Consider the following 26,352-nt stretch of genomic DNA (forward strand, 5'->3'; position numbering starts at 1 on the left):
CTTGGTATGATGGTACACTGCATACGGGCGGTAATGCGTGTACTACGTCAAAGCTAGGGTGTAATAACGACATCTTGTGTCTATATATTTACAGAATACAATGCATTCGATGGTAGAACCTATTTTTCAAGACACTGCCGAAGTTTCATTTATTTCTCTCCCCTAATGAAAAGTTGAGGAAGCAAAATGTACGGTCCTAGGTGTGTTGCCAGAAAAGCTCACTGACACTATCGGTCAGCGCTGCTTTCTCGCGGCCCCATGCCGAAGGCACAGACTGGCAACGAGCGCCTTAGGGGCGTCTTTCATTTCGTGAGTGTGTCTGACGGCCGCTGAGTTAATAAGAACGATCATCTTACACGGAAATCGATGCGGCGTCAATCGACGTGAACGCCGCCTTGTCCGGTTGGCATTGTTCGCGGCACGCCGCCTTCGAGCCGAGGGTCGCTCGTCAGAGCCGCATATATTGGATGTGCGAGGAACGCCGACGGCTCCCTCTCCGTGCATGATGAATGGACCGCGCGGCCACTCGCCGCGTCCCTCACCGCCGATTTATTACCGGTTCCGTCGCTGCTTTCGAGACCGTGCACCACGTTATGAACTCAGTGAGAAAATGTACGCTTCAGCTTTCGCCGTAACGGCAGGCGTAGCATATCGTGTGGTATCACGAAAGTCCGTCTAATTTCGGTATCGAAAGTCCGCAGGGGCGCCGCTCCGAACTACATCAAGACAGTTGATGGACAGGTCCGGAAAAGAGACTTCTGGTGACGCCGACAGCGAAAGAACGGTCGTGGCGCAGCGGCAGGCGTCCGGCAGAATGCCGTCCTGGGAAGGACAGCTCGCTGTTGCAAAGGCCGCGCGAGCGGTGGGACGAAGGCGCCTGATAGCGAGGCTCTGGCATGAGAGTATAATGCGCGCGCACGGTTTTATGAGACGACCAGAATGAGGCGACGACTGTGCGGCACAGGGTTATAACTAGGGGTTGTAGTCGATAAGGTACGTCGAAAACATTTTAAAAGCTTCGGTTTAAACCGAAAAAGGTCAGTACCTTTTCATGTGCAACGCGAACTCTCGATGACGGGAGAAAATTACAACAGTGTTCAATCCAGAGGCATTATGTGAGACACTGGGATCGTTGGTTTAAGTACAGTGGTTGAGGGCTTTGAGGCATTGTTCATGGTCTCGCGAATGGGGAAAGAATGGCAGCCGAGCCTCTCGACACTCATAGACATGTCAAGCGTTTTAGAAGGGGCGCCTGCGGCAAGGCAGGCACTTCAAGCGGCGAAGAACAGACCAGAGAATTTGCAGCGCAAGGGTATCCAGAAAATCGCGGAAACCAAAGCCCGCCTGTTTCTTGCCGCGTGACACTTCTGAGACACAAGCCGAGAGAAACGCGTTTCTTTTTTAACTAATTTGCTTTATGCAAAAATTTGATCGTAATAAATAATATTTCAGTTACTCCTTTGTTAAACGTGTGAAATTGTCTTTTACATATGTGTTTTGTCTTAACGTTAATTTTCATCATGTCAATAGCATTTTCTTCCAGGTTTTTAGCTGTATATATGACCAACTCTACACTAAATAAAAGTGCATAAAACAACATGCAAGAAAAAAAAAGCCAAATTGTACACTACGTCAGTTTTAACTGTACACTGATGTCTTTATCTCACCGAAAAAAAGAAACGATATTCCTTCAGCAGACAATAATATTGACCGAAAAAAAAAAAAACGGAAGTTGTGTTTGCAAATAAACACCGAAAAAAGTCCCCCCCCCCCCCCCCCCCCCCCCAGCCTAATTTTCAGAAAATAAAAACCGAGAACTCCAAATAACACCACTAGAGTGCAGTTCATGTCTGCTTTGCAGCTGCTTGTTTGTCAGGTTAGTCAAGCGCAGAATGTGCCATTTGAAGAGGTGAAAGCAAGGGTGGGTAGTTCAATAGACAATAATCTCCCGACAGTCGTGCACATGCATTTATTTATTTGCAGTTGGAAGGTTAAAGCAAAAATTCCAAGGCTCGGCTTGTCATTGTCGTCTTAGCAGAGTTGCAGTATACACTAAAGCGTATAAGCGGAACTAAAAAAGCTATAATTGCCGTCATCATTAATTCCGTTTTTGGTGCACAGTGAACAGATTAATGATTCCTAATTGCATCAGCCGAGAAAGGCACCTTCATCAGTACCGTCCTATGCCCGTGCTTTGCAAGCCTAACTGGTCGCATCTAAACGAGGCGCTAGGCGGAGTTCGAAAAAATATCAGCAGGCGTGAAAAAGAAAATGCAGGATATGACTGACACATGCTCACCGTCAATATGGAAGTTGTAAAACTCCATAAGATATGAACAATATTATTCACCATTTCCCCAGCATAACTCCATTGGTTTTATTACCTTATAGACTCCACGAAGGGTATTAGATAAGGCCTGGCAAAGATATCGCGAGCAAATTTTAACACAAAGAAACCTGAGTATAGTGAGATTTTCGGCGAAGTTGAATGCGTACTTGATGGCTGAGGTATCGTTGTGTGGGCCTTTCCTTTCTGCTTAAGCGAGTCAAACTTTTCCGAGATCACTGCAGAATCCGCACTGGAGAAATGCGTAAGCCTGCGCGCTGCTGTGTTTCCGCTAGATGTGTCGGCGCGATTCCACGAATGACAGACAGATACTGCGCCTTTCCTGTAAACCGATTATAGAACGCCAGTGAACTTTAACGTGTTCAACGGAACGCTGGTTGTGTTCGACAAGGGGCACGCGATGTACCGTGTGACACTTCATGTTCACTGAGACACGTGACCGGAAGCTAAGAACCGAAACCGGAAGTTGGCTGGCGGCCATCTTGGCTCCAAATTACACTTAATTGGTTGTAATTACTTGCCTAATTAATCCACATCAACCATTTTGTCACTTGCACACCTTTCCTTGACACTCTATCTGATGGTACCATTCTTTTTTCGATATACCAATTAGTTCCAACAAGGTCACGCTCACGCATTAAAAAGCAAGTAATGTGGCCGGGAAACATCAAAGGAATGGCAACTGCGGTAAATTGTGTGATATAGAAGGTCAGAGTAGGGCGTGCAGCCAAGTGAACAATGGTAAGATGTATGCGATGAGCAAAATCTTCGAGAGAAACGCAAGCTTTGGGGCAAGTTGTCGAGGCAAACTTTGCAAACATTGGCGTGGCAGAAGCTGACACAGACGAGAAGAGTACACAGGTAAAATCGCTAACTTTCAACTTTATTCAAAGCCGCCAATACGTCGAATTTAAACCATTCAGCACTCTCGAAAGTTTCTGTGTAACCGCAGTCTTCATGGCATGCATACAGCTAGAATAAATATGAAAAGGAACACGGGAGCGCGTGGTCTTAGCGCTTTGCAAAGCGCTGCCACCAATACAAGACGAGAATGGGTAGCACCATGCAAGTGCATGCTCGGGAAGAGCAGCCGACCAAGCTTACTTTGGATGTGCATTTACCACTGATTCTTATCACCTGTCGATGACAGAGCATTTGAAAGCGTGGAGGCCACGCGCTCCCATGTTCCCTTTCGTATTGCTTCTAGCTGTACGTGGCGACATGCCATTTCTTATTCGTGTAAGTGTAGATTTGCTAATGATATCATTCTAAATTCTATATCATTTTGATTATTTTAACCCGATCGCATTAGTACCTCCACGTTGAAAAGCGTTGTCGGCGTAGACCATTTGAAGCTTCGCAGTCTCCAAAAGTCACCAACGTGCCTCTGAGAGATGCTAGTTGATAGGTGACATGGCCGGGCACTTATATACAGGTCGGAGGTGCAATGGTGCACCATCGCTCAAAGTCGCAAAACGTGTAATTGGCCGGCGGGACATGTGACGTCACGAAACCAGCTGGCATGGTCGGTTGGAAGGAGCTGCTGATGACGTGGAAATCGCGAACATACGGGTCACTAACCCAACTCGCCTGAAGCCTCGCCTCTCAGAGGTGGCGCGGGAGTACCCATTCCTCTGGTTATAAGGTCACGAGGAACTCGAACTGAGCGCAAAACCATCACCTGAAAGAAACGTCGACGGCTGCGGAGCATCCCATACGTCAAAGTCCCCTAAAAAAAAAAAAAAAAAAAAAAAATCGCCGCATAGCAAATGATCAAGACAAGGGCGTTGATATGTCTGTCATTTCGTTACATAGGAGATAGCCTAATCATGTAGCATGAATCGCACTGAACGTCTGTGAATTTTCTCACTTCGCCTACCCAGTCCATCGCGATTACTGGGATCAGTCTCACAAATTGTCGGATGGCATCAATCGAATAGAAGCGAACAAAAAACGCGTATTATAGCCGCCTTGAATTGACTGCGCGCATTCTATCTGCTGAACACGAACAAACTGGGGGCGATGAACACCTAATTTATCTCGCTTTTCATTCCATACATACGACCAGAAATCTGTGCTTACTGAATGTGGCACATGGTTAACAAAATTTTTTGAGCTTGAAAAAACGCGAAAGGATGCCGTTTTACTGACTGCCAAACTTTTCTGGCTTGTTTTGTGTCAAGCAACATGATAAATTAGCAATCAGGGGACCTCGATTGCCGGTTTTAAGCACCTTTCCCCCGTCCCCCATTTCTATGAACCCGCTGAGCGAAATTGTTTATCGCCGATGTGATCGATTTTAAATACTTTCAAAAGCGCGCGTCGACCGCTCCACCTTACGTCGGTCGTATTCAAAACGCTAGACAGCACTTGTACTTCGTTATTATTCGTTTATTTCTCTACACTCCCCAGAACAGAGACTTCGTGACTCACATGAAGTTATTCCCATCGGCGAACAAACTCGAGTTTATCTGGAAGTTTTAAAGTGAGTGCAATTCTACACAGGCTGACCTCGGGAGTAGTTCTATGTAGTGCCACCAGATTGGAATTGAGGTACCCCCTCTGGGTCGCAAAAAAAAAAAAAAAAAAAAAAAAAACGACGAGACAATTTCTTTTTTTTTAGCCTTGAGGTATTTGCCAAAGCGCTACACTTCCCACGAAACTTGGTTGAGGTAGAGACGCTTATTTTGGTTCTCCAAACGCTGAAGTGTTTAGCAAGCCAAGTCTTCTGTGGATCATAACGAAACCTGGATTGAAGAATGAACTTATTTATTAGACTTTCTAGTTCATAGTTAAAAATAAGTAATTTTCTTAAATTATTGGGAATAAAAACTTGATACAAAGGCTTGAAGAAAAAAAGTTATGGAGGATACTTAAGTTCCGGCTTGAAGGGGGATAGAGTAGACTACTTGATATATCATTGGCTACCACCCCACATATAAAGCCTCACTTTAACCAAGCCGTGGGAACGTGCCTGCGTAATCTCATAAAGACGAATTGCTTTATCGTATAATTCGCTGTCGATTTCAAGCGACCATTTAATAGGTTGAACGCTAAATGGACGATGCCATATTAAGAGGTCTAAATTGATTGCGCATTATTGTGTTTCGTGGGTAGATTCCGGTTTAGCCTGAGTAAGGTTGAGGTTATTGTGAAAATCTAGGAATTCCCTTTAATCACCATTCTTAGCTGTATAGGTGCGATCTGGTTATGCCGATTAACATCTGGAAAATAGAGGTCACCTTTCGCATTTGGAGGCCTATCCGTGCTTACTTAGCCTCGCTTTCTGTTTGTCTGTTTGTCTTTCTTTTCTTTTTTGTTTTGAGAAATGCTACCTAGTCAAATGGCCGGACTGGTCATGACACGTTAAATGTTGGAGGAAGCCTTAAAAAAAAGGTTGAGCAAAGCTACTTTGAGGCAAAGTCAGACAAAGCCGTGTAGTGAACAGCAGAGCTTTTTGCCAGCATGTGAGAACGTTAGGAAGAATACTTACAAAGAGCCAGTCACTAGATGAAGAACCGGCGGAGAAAAAAGTATCAGAAGTGAGACTACCCGTCCTGAAGTTCCACGGCGGAACAATGTGTACCTCGGCGCAGACGAAGACTCACACACTACATTCGCTTCGGTCGCTCATTCCTGAAATGTGCGGCGATTGCGCTAAGGGGCATAGCTCCCTTTTTAAATAAGCTGAAGTTCTACGGGAACTTTGGCACCTGACAGAAAAAAAAAAAAAAAAAAAAACTTGAAATGATGGCGTGCGGTGCAAATCATTGAAGACCGCCTTTCAGCGGTCGATCTATTGAGTCATTCGTTACACACGAACCGCTTATTGCAACCCCGCTGCGGCCGCACGCAAGTGTTTCAATTTGCGACCAAGGACTTCAACGTGCTCAGGCATATTTATCCTCTCTCAGAGTATCATCAGGCACATACGACTCGGCTATCTTTCCAACCTCTTTGTTCGGCACAATACGTTTGGAGTCACAAGCATTTAAGCAGTTAAACTCATGTAGACAAGCTGTTCGTGTACACGCGCATGAGCGTACAGTGAATACAAGATACGCCAAGAACAAAAAAAAAAAAAAAGAAACAACCAACTGGCTAGCTATAACATAGTAGTTTAATTTAAACGCCTGACACTTTAATTACGCAAGCATACGAGCCAGAACATTAAAGTACAAATGCCAGGCGGAAAAAATAAAAAGCATAAAAATAAACCAAGAATGTGAAGGACTGAGTTTACAAGCGCAAAGAAAATTAATCGTGTAATTACAAGGAACAAATAAGTAAAAGTATTTAAATGCTACAGGGTCACCCCGCATTAGATCATGAAATTTCGTTGCATTCAGATCAATGGCTGCTGGCAAGTTGTTCCACTCTATGATACCGCGTGGTATGAATGACTTCTGAAATGTAGATGAATGACACCAATGCATTTAACTTTATGTGGATTGTCGAAATGTAAAGAAGGAGCTGGCAGTGACTGAAAAGAAAAAATGGTGAGGCGATGGACGGCTAAGGAAAGCGTGAATCTTGAAAATCTATGGTGATGAGATGAGTGCTATCATTCGGCGCGATTTTTTTCTCTAATTTTCTTCGGGGAGTCTTGTTTATACCTTGCGCGCTCTCGTATAGAGGGCCTAAGTGCTAGTAAGGTCTTTTTCTACATTCAAGAAGGCTTCGCAAGGGTGAAATGCTTCATTTGTGTCGATTGCACGCGGGCTAGAAGATAGTGCCCAGGATGCCCTTAACGCGGCTGACTGCCCGTGATGTGGGAATGTGAAGTCCAGTATTAATGTGCTACGCGCTGAATTACATATATATCTGGAGAGAATATGTACTGCTTATAGCGTCCGTCCTCTAACCAATGCCTTGTCTGTTATTTTTTTCAGAGACCCATGAGCCACCTCCTGAAGGTAAGAAATGTCTCTCTTTCGTCTTTATGTTAATGTACTCAGTACAGATCCTTGAACGTACCATACGCACGTCGTCACTTACGCACTTATGATTTTTTTTTTTTCTTTCTACGTTAAGAGCGCCCAGTGTCGATGCTCTTGAACAGCCTGAATTGTAACTGCATGTACCGTCTTTGCCAAAACTGACCAGGCAGCATGTTTTCCTTCTCACTTGTATTATAAAGCCAATAAGGATTCCCACCTTAACTGTTCCCAAGGACGCGGGATCGAATCCCGGCCTCGGCGGCAGCTTTTCGATGGAGGCGAAAAGCAAGGCGCCCGTGTGCTGTGCGATGTCAGTGCACGTTAAAGAACCCCAGGTGGTCGAAATTTCCGGAGTCCTCCACTACGGCGTCTCTCATAGCCTGAGTTGCTTTGGTACGTTAAACCCCACAAACCAAACCAAACCAAACAACTAGCTAAGTGAGGACTAGTGCTCACCTTTACATTCTACAGATTTAGAGCATCAGAAGTTGTATGAATCTGCTACCACATGGCTCAGAAGCAGATCCTGCAACCTGGTTACTTTTGGCAAAGACGGTACGTGCTTCTTCGTCATAATGATATCTGAAAGCAGTTTTGACAGAAATTCAGTCTAGTGCTTCATACTATCGACAGCTCCCAAAGATGATGAGACCAAGGAGACAAGCACTACCAGGAGCCTTTGTCAATGAAAATGAGGGTGACGACAGTAACTGGTTTTATGGCGCGAGGGCACACTTGTCCAGATCGCCAAACACAACGTGATTGGTCACCATGGGTACCTTTGCCATTTCCTGGTCGCTTTTTCCTGTTTTTTTTTTTTTTTTCGCTGCGGAAGTATGAGTAACCTCATTAGCCCGTGTTCCAGCAATAAGACGGCCTAAATTATTACGGAGCCTTCCCCTACGCCCCCCCCCCCCCCCCCCACCTCTTTCTTACTCTCCTTTCACTCCTACCTCCCTCCCTTCTCTCACGGCGCGGCGGTTCAGGTGTCCACCGAGACATGAGACAGCTGCTGAGCCTTTCCTTTCTTCATGATCAATTTTCAATTTTCTGTGCGCTCCTGGAGGGAAATGGTGATCCGTTTCATGGCTTTAGAATGCCTAAGTGGAGGAAAATTGGGCGCCGCGCCCATGAAAATGTTTAGCAGCGATAAAAATGCGCAAGCAGTCGCCCATGACAGTTGGAGCTAAAAAAAGTGCTCACTCAGCTCGCCTCTTTGCACGCACATACGGGTGTTTGCTTCTGTCCGGGCGCACTCCTGTATCATTACAGTAACAAATATTTGCGGTAGTCTGCTCGTATACACCGTCAATATACATACGTTTTCTTCCACTATCCGATGTTGTCTTCTGTTTAAAACACGAAATGTATTTAGTGTACCACGAAGCCGCAAGGATTGATGAGTCATAATGGTTGGGGTCCTGAAAAGGTTTCGCGAACGGAAAATGTACGCAGCTCACTCACATCAGTTGTTCACTAAATACGATCCCAAAATAAGGTAAGAATATACCGACTGCGCAAACCGTTCGAATAGGGACTAAGAAATAAAACTAATTTCTTGCATGATTTGGCAGGTATGTAAACTAATGTGAAGGTATATAGGATGCGTCATAATGAGCAATATAAGGTAAAACCTACAAGACGGTGTATGCGACTGCTAGGTGTGTTGTAACAACTGAACGGCAACAAAAATCTTCCTCGAAAATATCTTCTTCAGGAAGTAGGAGCCTATTTTATGAGATGACGGTTATTTTCTTGGTGTATCTTCTTTATTCACTTCAACCTTGCACGAGTGAGAAATTTTTATCTGTTTCTCTTCCATATGTTTCTCCCACAATTTTTGTTAAGTATTAGTTTCTGCGTCCATTTCAATCCTGTGTAATGAATATTGTTATACAGGGTTTTGAATATTTGGGGGCTGGGATTTGAAACATTCCTATGCAAAATCTACTACACCATTCGAGCTGAAATAACGTTCACAAAGTAGCAAAATATCGTCTACGTTATCTGATAAGTGATTCAACATTGGTACTTGCCTAGATCTTCCGAAATCGAGAAAAAACTGCTGTCGGCGGCGTGCACAATTTTCGCAGAAGAGAGTCGAAAAGCTATTTTGACATGATACGTCATCTGTCGATCAGTGAGACAAGCTCCATCCCGGCCGTTGGCGCGCTTGCCTCGCTGCCCGACAGATGACGCATCATGTCAAAATAGCTTTTCGACTCTCTTCTGCGAAAATTGTGCACGCCGCCGAGAGCAGTTTTTTCTCGATTTCAGAAAATCTAGGCAAGTACCGATGTTGAATCACTTATCAGATAACGTAGACGATATTTTGCTACTTTGTGAACGTTATTTCAGCTCGAATGGGGCAGTAGATTTTGCATAGGAATTTTTTAAATCCCAGCCCCCGAATATTCAAGACCCTGTACATTGATAATCGTTGTTTTTATGTATGCATGCATCTCAGCTGTCGTCAGCTCGACTGTACACTTCTGTCAATTTTTTTCTTTTTTTTTTTTTTTAATGACGCTGAGAGAGGCGTGTTGCCTTTTCAGTGGGTCTTTACCATTCTGTTCATTTTTTCCTTTTTTTTTTCGCTTAATGAAAATAAATATATAGATAGTGATCCACGTTCGCCAAGCCAGTGTAGCCAAACCTTGCAGACTTACCGTCGCACATAGCTGTCTCCCGCACCGTTCAATCACGTTCTTCGTGGCACTCGCGGTATACGACAGGACGGCCCACGTCCAACGCTACGGTTGGGAGTAGCCGTGGCGAACACTTTCAAGGTTAGGGTGCACGCCTCACAGATACACCTTGAAATAGACAATTGGGCAGCCACCGCCTCATCTTTGAGTTGGAAGAGCACCGTACGTCAAATGCGGAGGCCGTGGATTCGGAACTTATAGGCGGCATGCGGTTGTATATTTTTCTACTTTGTATTAAATTACCTTGTAGGAAAAAAAAGGTTAATTATATTATAATTTCCCACTCATCAGTGCCACAAATAAAAAGAAGCCCATGCTTCCTAAAATGCAACAGCTCTTGGCTTACTTCATATGTATGGTAAGCCACGTCACGTAAACATGGGGTACATCATCCGTTCCCTCTTTACACTTTGATTTTTATAGATTGAGACAACTGAGCAATTAGTGAATGTTAGGGCGGGGAAATGTGTCTGTTCATAAAGAAGCATCCGTCATCGTCATTTCGGCGGAGGCTGATGCTGCTAATCGCATTGAGAGTGAGAGCTGCTTCTAAAACACTTAAGCACCCACACTCGCTTCATCTCGTGCCAATTTTGCCTACGTAGCACGGGATGGTGCCGCAACACTACTCGTCCCCTGCACCAACGTTTATAGATCCTTTTCAAGGATCTATAAACAATGCCCTGCACTGCGTACGCTTAACACGAGGGAACGCTGCAGACCAGGGATCTCAAACTAATATTGCTGTGCAGGCCGTACTGAGAAAATTTTCTCCCTCGAGGGCTAGTGAGCCGAAAAGTAATGAAAAGTAATAACAAAATTAAAAAAAAAAACAAGAAAATAGGCAATTAAAAACAGGATGTATCAATATCAATGAAATCAACCGAACGTGTCGTTCTCAAGCCACACCCTCTCACTCTTAGTGGAAAAGGAAAGCGGCGAATGCACGGTTCTCCGGACGAGCATCACTTCAAGGAGGCTAGGAGAGGGGTACACAACAGGTACAACTACAACGGTTAATAAATATCAAGCCACTTATAATCGAAAGAGAAAAATGTAGGCTTGGAATTGAAAGAGACGGTTGGTTGTCCGGCGCGTTGCTCTTGAAGGCAGTGGATGTCGATCCGAATTTCACGCAGATTTAGAGGCCCCCACCGCCTCTTTTCATTCCCAGAAAGCACGTGTACCGCCTGGGGCCTTTTAGTTGATTCTGGGTTGAAAACGAGTGTGTTACTAAAGCCGACCCGTGAAGTTAGAACATGGTTTTGGAACAAATGAAGTTTTTGAAGCCGGTGGGTCGCATCACACAGCTCCCCTAGGCAATGCTTACCCATGATATGGCGTTATTAAAACATAACGCGTAAAATCCCTTTTTTGGTTTCAGTAAATCAGTTTTAGTCAGGGACCGTAGCTAGGCAACCAGCTGACGCTGCTCAGTTATATTAAGATTGACTGGTGATTGGCCAGCTGGCTAAGCTCAGCTCTCGATGAGTTCTGCAACAATCGAAACAAGTGTAAACAGTGGTGAAATAGTTTTTCTTCCACTCCTTCGGACCCGTCAGCTGATTAAAAAAAAAAAAAAGTGCGTGCTTTCTCAGCCCGTCCACCCTCTTAGCATGACGCTGGCCGTTGAAAACATGCTACGAAGCCATTTAAAGGTGGGGCCTTTGTGATTTGGAAGATTGAATCAAGTATTTTTACCAAAAACTACGCTCTGCATGCATGAGTTTGGCTTAATTGTACCCACAAATAGGCCATGCTAACACCAACTGCCATTAATAATCCATTTTGTGCGTACACTGCCCGTTATTCTAAACGAAAAATACAAATGGCTTTTCTGTTCAAAGTCTCATTAATTTATTATGCTGCCTAGAAACGTGCTATAGGTGTTTTGAAAAACATCCTATGCCAGAAATAAAGCCTATAGTCACTGTTCTCAACGTCGTCAGTGAAATGCACAGTTATGCAATAACTGAAAAGAAAACGGACGGGAATCAATGGATATATACAGATAATGACGATTGCAGATTACTGTAGCCCCACGGCTGCAAATAATCGAATGAGAGTAGCTTGCGTTTACATAGGCAGCTGTTGGGCTTCTCAGTAAGCGGACATACGGAGCGTCTAAAGACGAGCTGTCTGTCTCTGATAGAGCTGCCAGTGAGATGTAGTGAAGGACTGGAAACAACGTTCCTGGGTGATGAAAGGAATACGCAACGCAAAGGTTACGTATTTTAGCAGGTTACGTGCCAGTGCTTACCGCGGACAGCGGCTCTGAACAGAGTCCCGTGCAAAAAAAAAAAAATTCCACGCGAAATCAGTGGTGATGCCCGAACACTATATCCATTCGCACTTTTTTTTTTCTTTTTACATCCTTCATTTGTGCCACGAAGGATAGAATTGAATCATCGATCCTTGTAACGCACAATATGCACGATGCATACCAAACTGAAGGGGGAGCTTTTGTTTTGTACACGTTCGCGCACGTGAGATTTCTACGTGATTCTGAACCGCTCCCGTCAAAACAAAAACAGACCTCCTAAGTGGGCAATCCTTGAAACTCAGGAATGAAACGCTGAGCCCGCTGCATTCTGTGCCGAGTGCTTCGCGCCTCCACCGCGCTTCAGTATGCAAGCGCGAAAGCGAAACGCCCCTGCCGGCCGCAGACCCCGCGGCCTTTCGTCCCGGGCCAAACGACGCGGCGGCGGCTGTGGTAGAAGAAAGACCACGCGCCGGGAAGAGAAGCGCTATTGGCGTCGAAAAGAGTAAAAGAAACAAAGTTCAGTTGAGCCATTATTTGCATCATCGGCAGGCCCGGGCGGCGGTGGTAGCTCGGCGAAAATTGGCCATTATTAATGGGCCCCGAGAGCGGCTCGGTTGACCTCGTCAATCGGATTCGAGCGCGCGCCGCCGGAACCCCAGGTGGTCTGGGCGTGTTTGCTCTCGCGCCGACAGCAGCCCCGAGTATGATGCGCTCAGTGGAGGCACGCGCATGCCACGGAGCTCGAGTAACACCAGCAAAAGCAACTGCGGCGGCGGCGGGTATAATCAATCGATCCCAGCGCATACAGTGCCGCACAGAGGCAGCGCCCCCTCAGATTGAGATGAGTCTTTATAGTCGGCCTGTTTGGTTGCGGCCGCGTTGTTTATGCGTCCCTGGGGCGCTCCTGGCGTATATGGATGGCAAATGCGTGCCGCTAAGTTCCGCGTCTAAGGCCATAGCGGCCGCAGGTGCCCGCGCATCAAGAGGCTCTATACGGGCGCCGCCGTGTGCGTAGAGGGCGTGCGTGGAGAACATTACGTGACTGCCCCCTGGCTCTGACCGCGGCCAGCGATTCGGCACCCTACGCAGCTGGGAAATTCCTTCCGCTCCCTCGTTTGTTTTCCGGGAGCCTCCATTCCCTTGGCGCCGCAGCACGATGCTGGTAGGACTAGAAGTGAGTGGTTGTTATCAAGCATGAATGGAGAGGAGAACTGGCAACGAGCAATCGCCATGAATAAAACAAATCAGTGCCCTTCGAGACATGCAACAGCGCCTGTTGTGTTTGTTTTGAATGGGCCGTGTGTATTTTGCAGCAAGTCAGGTACGCATGCAGAAAACATACAGAGCATTTCGCTCAAGCCTCGGTCCTTAATAAACGAGACAATATCTCTACACAGTGCAGTTCGTAAGTGTGTAAGGCATAGAGAATGCAGCCTTGATAAAAAGCAGGCTACAGGGTTTGCTTTTGAACCATGTTCTGAAACACTTATGCTTCCTCTGAAGCCCTTGATTTCTGTGGGTAAGGAGAGGCTTCGCCGTCAGTTTTCGAAGCCTTTTGATTTTTAAGAGTTTCAATGCTGCACAGAACGGTGAAAGAATAAACTACGCAGCCTGGAAATGTTTTACGAAAATTTTAGTCATGATCCCCGCGCAACTGGACTGTTTGGCTGGCACTTGCCGCCCGGCAGTATACGAAATGTTAGCGAAGAAGGTAGCAATTCTGGCTTTCAGAGGCTCTAAAGTAGCTAATATTTTTAGAAGTCATGAAACCTGGCAACCTTGATTCGGAATAATGAAGCCGATGAGTCCGAAGGAGACCTGTTCCCACAGCGCCCACAACGATCAAGACGCCTGCGACTCTGGTATTGCTTTAGTGTTGCTGCGATGCAGGCGCCCTCCCTTGGTAGTTAGGGCAACTGAACAGAATACGGCCTCGTAGAGGCAGATCAAGAAATATTGTATAAGTTTGGGGAAAGAGTTTTAAACGCAATTTTTCACATATTGAAAAACTGCACCACAACAATCAGTATATCCGCACATCGTCCCTCAGCAGGCTTGTAATAGGTTTTGCTATTATTTTCAAAAACGCTCTCCACTAGACTCTCTATGACAGCCTTAATTACTTGTAGCGCAGGAGAGACTTCAGAAGCAAAATTTTGCTCCGCATTGGAATATTAGGCCATGTCTGTCAACGTTCATAAAAGTGTCTTAAAAAAAATTCACAGCTGCCGCTTAACAATTATTTTTTTTTAACTCAGCCCATTGGTTTTCTAGAATATATTTAGCAACTTGGTGAGAGTGCATGAATAACTTTAAAATCAAATTTTCGCCATGCATCGGAAGCTCAGACCATTCTCATCAGACTTTGCACACGAGTGCCTTAAAATGACCCATAGTTGCCTCGTAATTAAAAGATGTCCCAAAAAGCTGGCCTACAGCTGAACCTAAGGGAACGGAGCAGGACGAGTACGCACAAACTCTTCTACGCGTCTGACCCCTTCCGTTTAGCCAGCCTCACAATGTGCAGTCGTACAGATAACGTAAATAAAAGCAAAATGCAGCCCGAACAAAGACAATCTAATCAAACATTATCGATGTCAATCAAAGTCTTGTTTGCGAAGTGCTACTCAAAAGGATTCTTCCAAAGCATTGTTGACTGAAAATACCCTTGCCCTTGAACACTATCGCCTTTCCCAGCCCTCCAAATTAAAATCATATATTTCAAAAGCAATGAGACAGCGCATTTAATGCGCGAAGTACGTGACTGGCGTATGCCTAACCTCCGTGCGTCTGTCTATTCAGAGTGCCTGTTCCACGTCGAAGGCAGCCACGGCAAAATCGGCTCGGAAGACATCAAGCCATCCCAGCTGGAACACTCCCGCCAAAACAAGCTCCCCCTGGAGTGCACCTGGAGCATTCGGGTGAAGCCATCCTGGAAGGTGCGCGCCTACCTGTGTTATGTTGCAATTTCCATTATCCAATGCGTTGCATGCCCATGTCGACGAGCTCACAGAGTAGTGTTTGAGAAAAAAAGTAAACACTATGCAAAAAGCTTCACCTTTCGACGTGTTAGGTGCGAACGCCCACGCATAGTTTACTATGGGTTTGAGGAGCCGAGACGTTGGAATCATCGCTAGTATGATCATCGCTGAACTAAAAAAAAAAAGTTGTTTTTATATGCTGGTTTAAGTGGAGCACCGCACATCTCCTAGTCACATACGTGCCCACTTCGTGCCCCAGGTCGACCTCGTTGTCCGTTTCAGTTTGCTTGTCCGTGGTACATTACAAAAGACAAGGAGCGCCCCAGCATTTCTGCATACATGCATTGACAGTCCTCAGTGCGCCACCTCAAAGCCGTTTTCCGCTCTCAATCTTCTACGGATTTTAACATTTCGCGCAACAAGAGTAAATAGATAAATGGCATCTGCAATCCCCTCTGTACACTCTTCCTGTCATATTGCGCTTACTTACATCACAACCTTGTTAAAAGCTTGAAATTATTCCTATTGATGACTGTCGATTACATGCGATTGAAACCAAGAAAGGACGATGAAATTCAAAGACAGCGAGATAAATCTAACGAAGCATAAAAAATAAGCAAAATGGACAGTAGAGTAAAAAAAATTGCGCAAAGCGAAATATTTTGTCTGCGTAACGACTCGGCACACTAAGGACTATAGACACCAAATTTTGGTGGCATTTTTCTTCTTGTTAACGATGCGTAAGTCATTCCTGTATATAGATCCGCACGCAGTTTTCGCCTGCGACTGCTAAAGGATTTATAATTGAATTTTCTTTTCTCACCAGTTTCAGTTTCGACAGCTGAGATCCTGGCTGTGACGTCACCATCATGTCTTGATGCGAGGCATGAAAAAACAGCGATATAATCGCTCATTCTTCACTTGCAGTGATTCCTGTCCTTGAGGCAGGCTGGCTTTATCATTTTAGTGAATTCAAATGAAACAGAAATGATTATATCGCTGTATTTACATCTCTCGCGTGACCTAGGCTTGACTGTGACGTCACAGCCATCGCTCGGCTGTTGAAACCGAAATAGGTGAGAAAAGAAATTCGATTATAAATTATTTAGCAGTCGTAGGCGAATGTGACGTGGTGATCTGTGTACAATAATGTCATAGGCATCATTACAAATGATTAAACACGAACTCAAAACTCAGATGTATATAGTCTTTTAAAAAGCATGTCCAGAGTGGGTAAAAAACACACCGCTAAACAATGCCACTATTCGAATTTTATTCCAGGATACCACTACTCCTCCACCTTCACGTGGTTACCTATATCTGGTTTTTCCGACTACTGCAACGGCGCTGATGACACAAAACCCAGGGAGCTGGCTTCTGCAGCTGTCGCTCTAAGGGTATTACGCTGGATAGGGTTCTGCCATCTGCCACAGATAAGCAGAACCACATATAATCTAATTGCGAAAAACAAATCCCTTTTTCCACACCAATCAAGCTGGTCAAACTCTTGCCGAAGACTGGTCAGTTATCTTTCCAACATCTTATCTGCGTCTGGATGGGTGCGTCATATGGCCGCTCGATAATGTCACCTATAGTTTTCTTGTCATCGCCGAGGTCTTTATGACTATCTTGCGAGCGCGAACTAACAATGCCACCAGCTTTTCTGGTAACGGGACTGAGGTGCTGGTGGAGTGACAGGTGCGAGTCTTTCTCCGGCGCAGATGTACCTGACATTCCTCGAGTACAAGCTAGCGGACCCAAACAATTGCCGCTCCAATTTCGTGGACATCCTCGCGGAGGAACCTCAACACGAGTCACTGAGCCACTTCTGTGGCACAATGGCGGAGCCCACCCAGTCCAAGTCCAACCACGTCAAGGTTCGCTACTACGCCGAGCACGGCGCCCTCAAGGGCGGGAACTTCTCCATCCTCTTCACTGCCTTCAGAGAGATCTCCTCCGGAGGTGAGGGTGCATATCTGTGCCAGCCGACGTGACGGAGCGCACCATTAGGTGAACACGTTGCACACATAAACAACGCTGCTCCCGATGAGGCAAAAGTTCCTTTCATTTGCATGCCGCCGGCAACAGGGCGAGGAGAAGCCCAAGGCCGGCTGCAACGTTCGCTGCGGTCATTCCCGGCCCTGGCAGCGCTCGCGAATAAATTGAACCGACGCAGAAGCGCGCGCGTGCGCCGGCAAACAAGCGAAAGAAAAAGGCATTTTGGCGGCCCACCACGACGAGGCCCGGCCATTAAATGGCCAGCTACTCTGGAGCATCGCTCGACGGTCTGGGGATTCTTGCTTGCTCTACCGGGTTTCGGTTTTCCCTCGCCGCCGGGGAGGGCGGTTGTTTCTGCGCCTTATTTAATTCGCACCGCGCGCGGGCGCCTGGTTGTGCTGTCGCGCGTTATTAAACGCGCTGGCTTGTAAATTTGCCTACGGCGCCGCTCGTTTTTATCAACCAGGGCCGCATTCTCTGTAGTGGGCGTAATTGGGACGCCTCAAACGAGCGCAGACACGCCGTCGGGGCCGCCGAGAGCGTGTCAGCGGAACGTAATTTTCTAACTTGGCTTCTCTCGCGGAGCCTGGTAATCGCTCACTCGAGCCATTGGTAGACGCAGGCAGCCCTCCGCGGCGGCGGACGCATCGGCGCCTGCGCACTCGCGACCCTGCATGACGATGGCACCCGGCTATGCAAGCAGTGCTAACGTTCGCTGTTCTCTTCCTGGAATTTGGATCAACTTTTCCTTCTATATACAGCCCAGCAGAGCAGTACGGCATCTTCCGCCTAACGTAACAAAGCCAGGTGAAGGTGAAGCTCCCTTTCTTGTATCGGCACTAATAAACATTTTCCACAATCAAATACATGCAGACTAGTATCCGAAAGTTTCGTGTCAAGTGTGCAACCACACGCTAAGCTTTCTCATTAACGCCCGTTAGGATTTTTTTTTTTTAACGCAAGCTTCTGCTTTCACTTATGCTATAGATCAATACAGACGGTTTAATTTTGTATTTTATTGTAAATATAGATGGTCTAAACGTAGGACAACAATTCTGGTAAGAAAATTGGAAGCGTTTCTTATCGGTCCAATGAGCTTCTGGAAACTCCGGTGAAATTCGGGCCCAAGATCGCTTAATATGGCAGCCTAGAGTCCCATAATAATAGAGATACGTTTTTCTTGGCATAAGTAGCGGTTCTTTGGCCCAGTTACATTATGGAGCGGGCCAATGATTTGAACACGCTCCATTGGTTTGCTGTTGGATGCTACTAATTTTCACGGAAGGAAACAAAACGTTCCACCAGGTCTCTAAAAGATCGAGAGTACTAAGGCATACGAACGAATGGAACGACATCACTGACCTCTGTCGTTCTTTCGAGCATTGCCTCCGACGTGAAGGCGTCAGAACGCGGTGGCCGTCGGCTCTTGCCGAGGCTATGCTGCTGCAGTGTGGCAATCTACATTTTATACCGGATGGTAGTGACCACTGGTCCTGTCCCCCTGTGCACGTCGCATTCTGTGTTATAGCCTTGGCAAAGGCACGTGAACAAGAACATCATACACTGTCGCTGAACACGGCTATGAACGAAGCGATGAGAAAAGAAATATCATAAAAGAAACTGTCATCAATGCACAATTGAAACGCTACCAGAACAGTATCTTTTTAAAGAGTGAGCCGGAACACAAAACGGATGTCTCCCTACTTTGCAGTGACCAGGGTATTCGTTATTATTATTATTATTATTATTATTATTATTATTATTATTATTATTATTATTATTATTATTATTATTATTATTATTATTATTATTATTATTATTATTATTATTATTATTATTATTAGCAGTAGTAGTAGTAGTAGTAGTAGTAGTAGTAGTAGTAGTAGTAGTAATCACATTTTGCCTGCACAACTAACTTTCCGAAGTCATAATGGTATGCGCACAGAGCTCTATACCACAATTTAACCTCCCACATTCTCTTTAAAGTAGACGGCGGCAAAGCTGCGCCCTCTTCCAGCACGTGAAAGCAGAGGCCATGCACGCATGGCACAAAGCATATTCAAGTGGAATGACCAAAACGCCGCAGCAAGCGACGATAGCTTTAAACACCCGCACACAAAGCCAACCCCGCAATATTTTGGACGCGCCTGTTCAACAGCTGTTACAGTTTCACTGAATGCAGTGTACCGCGCGTAACCTACCCTGCACTAACGGTGTTCTTTTGCTGTGCGCAGAGAGCTGCGATCCGGACACAGAGTTCAGCTGTGACGACGGCTGGTGTATCGACGTGAAACTCAAGTGTAACGGACAGTTCAACTGCAAGTATCGCTACGACGAGGAGACGTCAATCTGCCAAGTCGGTGAGCTATACATGATGTGCAACAGTGTTGCATGACGCCCCTAACTCACTACGCGAACTATACTAGACGAATAAGGCGCTTCGCCGACCCGAGAGCCCGCATGGAAGCGCCGAGTCGCCGAAGCAGCTAGCTCCGATGCAGATATAGTGTGACCACTGACCCAGACATAACAACAACTGAATTTCTGCAATGAAATTACTGCCACTTAATTACTTCCCGATAATTTATAACTGAATATATCACTTTAGGGCTGTAATTACGATGTTTTCTTTATTTTTGTATGGATAAAAACTGTAATGAAATTTAAGATTAAACACATTACTCTGCACAAGTTATTACGGTATAATGTTATTACTTTTGAGAACAGTCATTAGGTATTGTAACTTAATTACATATTCGCGATTTCCATAAACTTAATGATGTCATTTATTAATATTCAAAAGTAATTTTGTCATGTATGCGCTGTCCTGTTGTGTACCTTGCATGAAATGGGCAAGCCGGTAGTTGGCTGACAGGCTCAGTTACTGTCGTGACGCAACGACCTATATCGCTTCCAACACCGCGTCACACTTCGGACGAATGCTGACAATAGAAAAAGAAAGACGGCCGGGAGCCGCCTCCTATTGAGAGTAACAAATACATCTCCAAATCAAATAACAACAGATGCTTAAGAGTGATGTTGTGCGTCGTCATCATCATCATCATCATCATCATCAGCCTGATTATACCCACTGCAGGGCGAAGGCCTCTCCCATATTTCTCCACTTAACCCGGTTCTGTGCTAGCTGCATCCACTTGACCCCTGCGAACTTCTTAATCTCATCGGCCCACCTAACTTTCTGCCGCCCCCTGCTACGCTTTCCTTCCCTTGGAATCCAGTTTGTTACCCTCAGCGACCATCGGTTATCCTCTCTTCGCACTACATGTCCTGCCCATGTCAATTTCTTCTTCTTAATTTCAGCTAGAATGTCGGTAACTTGAGTTATTTCTCTGATCCACTCTGCACGCTTTCTATCTCTTACTGTTACCCCTACCATTTTTCGTTCCATAGCCCTCTGGGTTGTCCTCAACTTAAGTAGAACTCTCTTGGTTAGCCTCCACGTTTCAGCCCCATAGGTGAGTACAGGCAAGATGCAACTGTTGTATACTTTCCTCTTGAGCGATACTGGTAAGCTGCTAGTCATAATCTGCGAGTGCTTGCCAAATGCACTCCATCCCAATCGTATTCTTCTTGTTATTTCCTTTTCGTGGTCCGGATCTGCGGTTACTACCTGTCCTAAGTAGACATATTCGCCTACTACTTCCAGTATTTCGCTACCTAATGTAAACTGCTGTTCCTTCCCGAGGCTGTTGAACATTACCTTAGTCTTCTGCATATTGATTTTCAAGCCTACCTTTCTACTTTTCCTGTCTAGGTCATCAATCATTATTTGCAGTTCATCCCCCGAGTTGCTTAGCAAGGCAATACCATCAGCAAATCGCAGATTACTGAGGTGTTCTCCATCTACCCTTATCCCTAACTGCTCCCATTCCAAGTCTCTGAATACTTCCTCTAAACAAGCTGTGAATAGTACTGGGGAGATTGTGTCTCCTTGCCTAACACCTTTCTTTATGGGAATTTTGTTACTTTCTTTATGCAGAACTATGGTTGCTGTGCAGCCACTATATACATCTTCCAGCACTTTCACGTACGGCTCGTCGACCCCCTGATTTCGCAATGCCTGCATCACCGTCGATGTTTCAGCTGAGTCAAATGCTTTTTCGTAATCAATGAATGCTATGTATAAAGGCTGGTTATATTCCGAGCATTTTTCTATCACCTGATTGATGGTATGGATATGATCGATAGTAGAGTACCGTTTCCGAAACCCTGCTTGATCCTTTGCTTGATTGCAGTCTAAGGTTGTCCTGATTCTATTAGCGATTACCTTAGTAAATACCTTATACGTAACAGACAGTAAGCTGATTGGTCTGTAATTTTTAAGGCCCTTAGAGTCCCCTTTCTTGTGAATGAGGATAATGTTTGCATTCTTCCATGGTTCCGGTACCGTCGATGACACCAGGCACTGCGTATACAGGGTGGCCAGTTTTTCTAGCACGATATCCCCCCCGTCCTTCGGCAAATCTGTAGTTATCTGATCCTCTCCAGCTGATTTCCCCCTTTTCATAGTTTCTAGTGCTTTCTTGACCTCGCCCTTCGTCACTGGTGGAACGTCTGACTGTTTTTCCCTACCGGCAATCTCATTACGGTCCTGACTACTTTGGCTATTGTAGAGATCTGTATAGAACTCCTCGGCTACTTTGACTATCTTTTCCATATTAGTGATGATGTTGCCCGCCTTGTCCCTTATCGCATACATCTGGTTTTTGCCTATGCCCAATTTCTTCTTTACCGCTTTAAGGCTTCCCCCGTTCTTTACAGCATGCTCAATTTTCTCCATGTTATACTTCCTTATATCGGCCACCTTGCGCTTATTGATTAGCTTTGATATCTCGGCCAATTCGATCTGGTCTGTTGGATTGGAAGCTTTCATACCCTGGCGTTTCTTAATCAAATCTTTCGTCGCCTTAGACAGCTTGCCGGTATCCTCTCTAACTATCCTACCGCCTACTTCTACCGCGCACTCAGTAATGATATCTCTGAAATTATTGTTCCTTGCCTCTAGGGTAATGTCGCCATCCTCAGTTAGAGCTGAAGACCTATTCTGTAGCGAGATCCTGAACTCTTCTGCCCTCCCCCTCACCGCTAATTCTTTGATGGGTTTCTTTCTTACCTGTTGCGTTCCTTCTTCAGATTTAGGCTAATTCGGGACCTCACCATCCTGTGGTCACTGCATCGCACTTTCCCGATTACCTCTACATCTTGTATAATGGCGGGGGTTGAACACATTATGAAGTCGATTTCATTTTTAGTCTCTCCGTTAGGACTTTTCCATGTCCATTTCCGGTTCTTCCGTTTGCTGAAGAAGGTATTCATGATTCGTAAGTTATTGCGCTCTGCAAACTCAACTAGTAACTCCCTCCCCCCTGCTATTCCTAGAACCAATGCCATAGTCACCTACTGCCTTGTCTCCTGCCTGTTTTTTCCCTACCTTGGCATTGAAATCGCCCATTAGTACAGTATACTGCGTCTTTACTTTTCGCATTGCCGATTCTACATCTTCATAGAAGCTTTCAACTGCCTGGTCATCATAACTACATGTAGGTGCATAGGCCTGTACAACTTTCAGTTTATACCGCTTATTAAGCCTAATTACGATGCCTGCAACCCTCTCATTAATACTATAGAATTCATCTATATTACCCGCTATATACTTATTGACAAGGAAACCTACTCCTAGTTGTCGCCTCTCTGGTAAGCCTCGATAACACAGTACATGCCCATCCTTCATATGCCTCATTCGGCCTCCTAACCTCACTAAGCCCTATGACATCCCATTTCATGCCCTCTAGTTCCTCTAACAGCACTGCTAAACTAGCTTCACTAGCTAGGGTTCTAGCATTAAACGTTGCCAGGGTCAGTTTCCAATGGCGGCCTGTCCAGCGGAGCCAGGCTTTCTTAGCACCCCCTGCTGCATCACAGGTCTGACCGCCGCCGTGGTCAGTTGTTCCGCAGCCGCTGGTGACCGAGGGCCGGGGTTTTATGGAGCTTATCATAGGAGGTTGCGGCCAATTACTGCACCAGGGTGGCCAACTCCTGTTCTGGTGAGGGAGTGCGTTGCCGGAGGTGTTCACCGGCATCAGGTCGCACCCCAAACCTGTTTATGCAATTCCATCGACACGCGGATTTTTTTTTTTTTTTTTTTCATCCGGTGGAGAATTGCGCGGCACCGGGATTTGAACACCGGTCCTCTTGCATGCGAGGCGGATGTTCTACCGCTACGCCACCGCTGCACCGATGTTGTGCGTATACATACGGAAATATAGGTTAGCGCAAAACAGAGAAAATGTGGTGTACAATTATTTTTGCTTCCATTGTTCCGAGGAATGAATTCACAACAGGAACGAGGGCTTCAGACTGTTCTCCAACTAAGCAGTCTCAGGTTTCTCTTTAACTTCCTTAACTACTTTCTGGTCAAACTATTGCGTCAGAGTGGTGCAAGAGCCTTTGTCTTACTTTGCAGTTGAATGCGACCACCTAATGTGACAAGCTCGTAGCAAATATATATATATAGTGTTACCGGGAAACGCGGGACCAAAGTGATGTGCTCACTGACAAAGACGGCGACCGAGAAACGCGGGCACGACGAAGCGTTGAAAAAAAGAGGACGACGCTGGCAGAGCGAATACTGCACGGCTACCGAAGTCTTAGCGTCGAGTTCAGCCCATCGCAGTGCCGTTACATGGAGTACATCCCCGTAACAATATATATATATATATATATATATATATATATATATATATATATATATATATATATATATATATATATATATATATATATAAGGAAACAAGGAAACGTTACTACAACCCTGAAAGCCTGCCCTCTCCAATCTATCCGCTCAAACGAAGTTCCTGGGCATTATGCACCGCCAAAGTAAGCAGGCTGCCTTTCGGTTCTCATCATGTCGTGACAGTCCTTAGCATCCAGAGGGGGAGACAGCAATGCGCGAAGGTTCTCGTCACATAGGTTATTGCAGCTGACAACAGCTGGCAACCGCGGCGTAGCCGCTCCGCTGCCAAGCCCGCTTTCTGCTCGCTGGCCCAGTTACTTTCGTGACACACTGTATGCTCGCGAGCTGTGCTCTGCGGACGAAGGATGCCACATTTTAAATAACTTATTTCTTGTTTTTGTTGACAGTGCTCGCGCTCGAACGACAAACGCGTAAGAGCTGGGCCTCCATAACAAAGCGCATGAGCTATTATTTCGTTTGTCCCACAGCACACCACTCCAGCGCTGCACACCACTCCAGCGCTGCACACCACTCCAGCGCTCTACACAAGCCTGTTCGGGCCAGTACATATATGACCACACACACCGCACGCACGGCCTAGTCATCACATATCCACATCGCCACATTCCTAAATCGCATAATACATGAATACGAGAGGAAGAAGATGGTTACACTGTACGAAAGAGCACTGAACAAGGGCAGAGGGGGAGGAGCCTCAGTGCGCAGGTCGACCTGCGTACTCGGGCTTCCCCTCCTCTACCCTTGTTCAGTGCTCTTTCATATAATACATGAAACAAACATTGGCATCTCGTATATCGCCAAAGAACTGCTGTGATGATGCGACACAGCGACTTCATTTTCTTTGCTTTATATATATATTTTTTTTCTAACGATGTTCCATAAATCATGTATGTGCCTGTCCTACTGAACTGTTTTCCCTTGGCGACACGCTTCCCTGCTGTTCTGTGTACTAGGGCAATTCTCACGGCGCAATTCTCAATTCTCACGGCGCAATTCTCAATTCTCACGGCGCAATTCTTACGCAATTCTCACGACGTTTTTCTTTTTTTTTTTTTCCTGCCCTCTTCGCAAGCTTTGTTGCAGAATAAATTTGATTTGATTTGATATGCAGAAGTGCAGGTTATATTTACAGAGAAACGCACTCACCAGAGCTGACTGATTTCTTTTTTCGAAATCGTCACTGCCGCCTCGTATGAATTTCATGGGGTAGTAGTAACTGCGGGATAACTGCAGCCTGTCGTCATTGGGTGGCGCCGGCTGGAAGCGTGACGAATCCAGAGCTTCCAATTTTTTCGTTGAAATCCAGCACAGTGGAAAAGCACATTCATCTAGTAAATCTGAAACCGGCTTCTTGGATATGGAAAGAACAAATTAAAAATGTACGATAGAAAAAGGCCATTTCGAGGCGACGGAACAGGCGCCAAAATATATAATACGCAGAAATTGTGAATCAAAGAAAGGAAGCCACGATGCGGAAAGCCTTCATAAGCGAGCGATGGCGACAGTTCGCAAAAGTTTTCCGAGCCACGTATTTGCGAACACAGCGAACACACTCGCGGTTCTGCTATGAGAGACGCTCCATGAGCGCGTCCGGAACGCGTGAGCGCCTCCAAAGTTTCATATATATTCGTTTTCCTTCACTCATGTCTGCATCTGAATGGAGAGGCGCACAGTCGGACCATGTCAAATAGGCGCCTCTATTCATTCGTGCCCGCTCTTTGTGTGAATCCGGCACGACCGGAGTCGTAAAAATGGAAAGGGGATTAACCAATATAGTGCACCAAGGACACGAAGGGTGGCGCAGAGCGAGAAACGAATCTCGTCGTGGGCGGCGAGGCGATACGCGAGTCCCCTTCTCGGCCCCAAGGCGGTTCTGGCCCCGGCCCGCAGAGCGCGCCGGTGATGAGCGACCCTTGATGAGGGCAGCCCTGCTTCTTCACCGCCGCGCGCGCAGACAGCTGCTGGAGCGCGCGCAGACCGGGGAGATACCGCCCGCAGCAGAGGGGGAGGAAGGGGGAGATAGGGCGGCGCCAAGGAGCAGCAGCCTCCTGCCGAGACAAAGCAGCAGCAAGGACGAGCGCCCGGCCGGAGGTTTCACGGAAGCGGCGAAGAAGCAAGAAGGGAGAAATGTTCCTGGTCATTAGGAAAAATCGACGCTCGCGAAAGGCCATCGTCGAGCACGTTTGCTACCATTGCCGGCAGCCTGCAGTGTCGGCGGCGGAACGCTGCGGGAATTGAATCCGCATTGAGGAGGCGCTTTTAGGTACTTTCTCGCCCAACGACGGAGAGCAACAAGAGGGGAAGAGCCTTATCGGGCCCCCGCCGGGTTTTCTACAAAGC

General features: G+C 46.1%; 1 protein-coding gene across 1 annotated transcript in view; it reads left to right on the forward strand.

Moving 5' to 3' along the window:
• Positions 1–26,352, forward strand: part of LOC146203975 (neuropilin and tolloid-like protein 1) — an 88,332-nt gene that overhangs the window by 34,116 nt on the left and 27,864 nt on the right. Inside the window, exons 3-6 of the mRNA XM_084603832.1 lie at positions 7,240–7,263; positions 15,061–15,197; positions 16,961–17,201; positions 19,472–19,597. Coding sequence (XP_084459958.1) covers positions 7,240–7,263; positions 15,061–15,197; positions 16,961–17,201; positions 19,472–19,597 — 528 coding nt within the window. The remainder of the gene's footprint in view (positions 1–7,239; positions 7,264–15,060; positions 15,198–16,960; positions 17,202–19,471; positions 19,598–26,352) is intronic.

This window comes from Amblyomma maculatum, chromosome 1, assembly GCF_055883805.1.
Source record: "Amblyomma maculatum isolate TAMU_Amacu chromosome 1, ASM5588380v1, whole genome shotgun sequence".
Classification (NCBI taxonomy): domain Eukaryota; kingdom Metazoa; phylum Arthropoda; class Arachnida; order Ixodida; family Ixodidae; genus Amblyomma; species Amblyomma maculatum.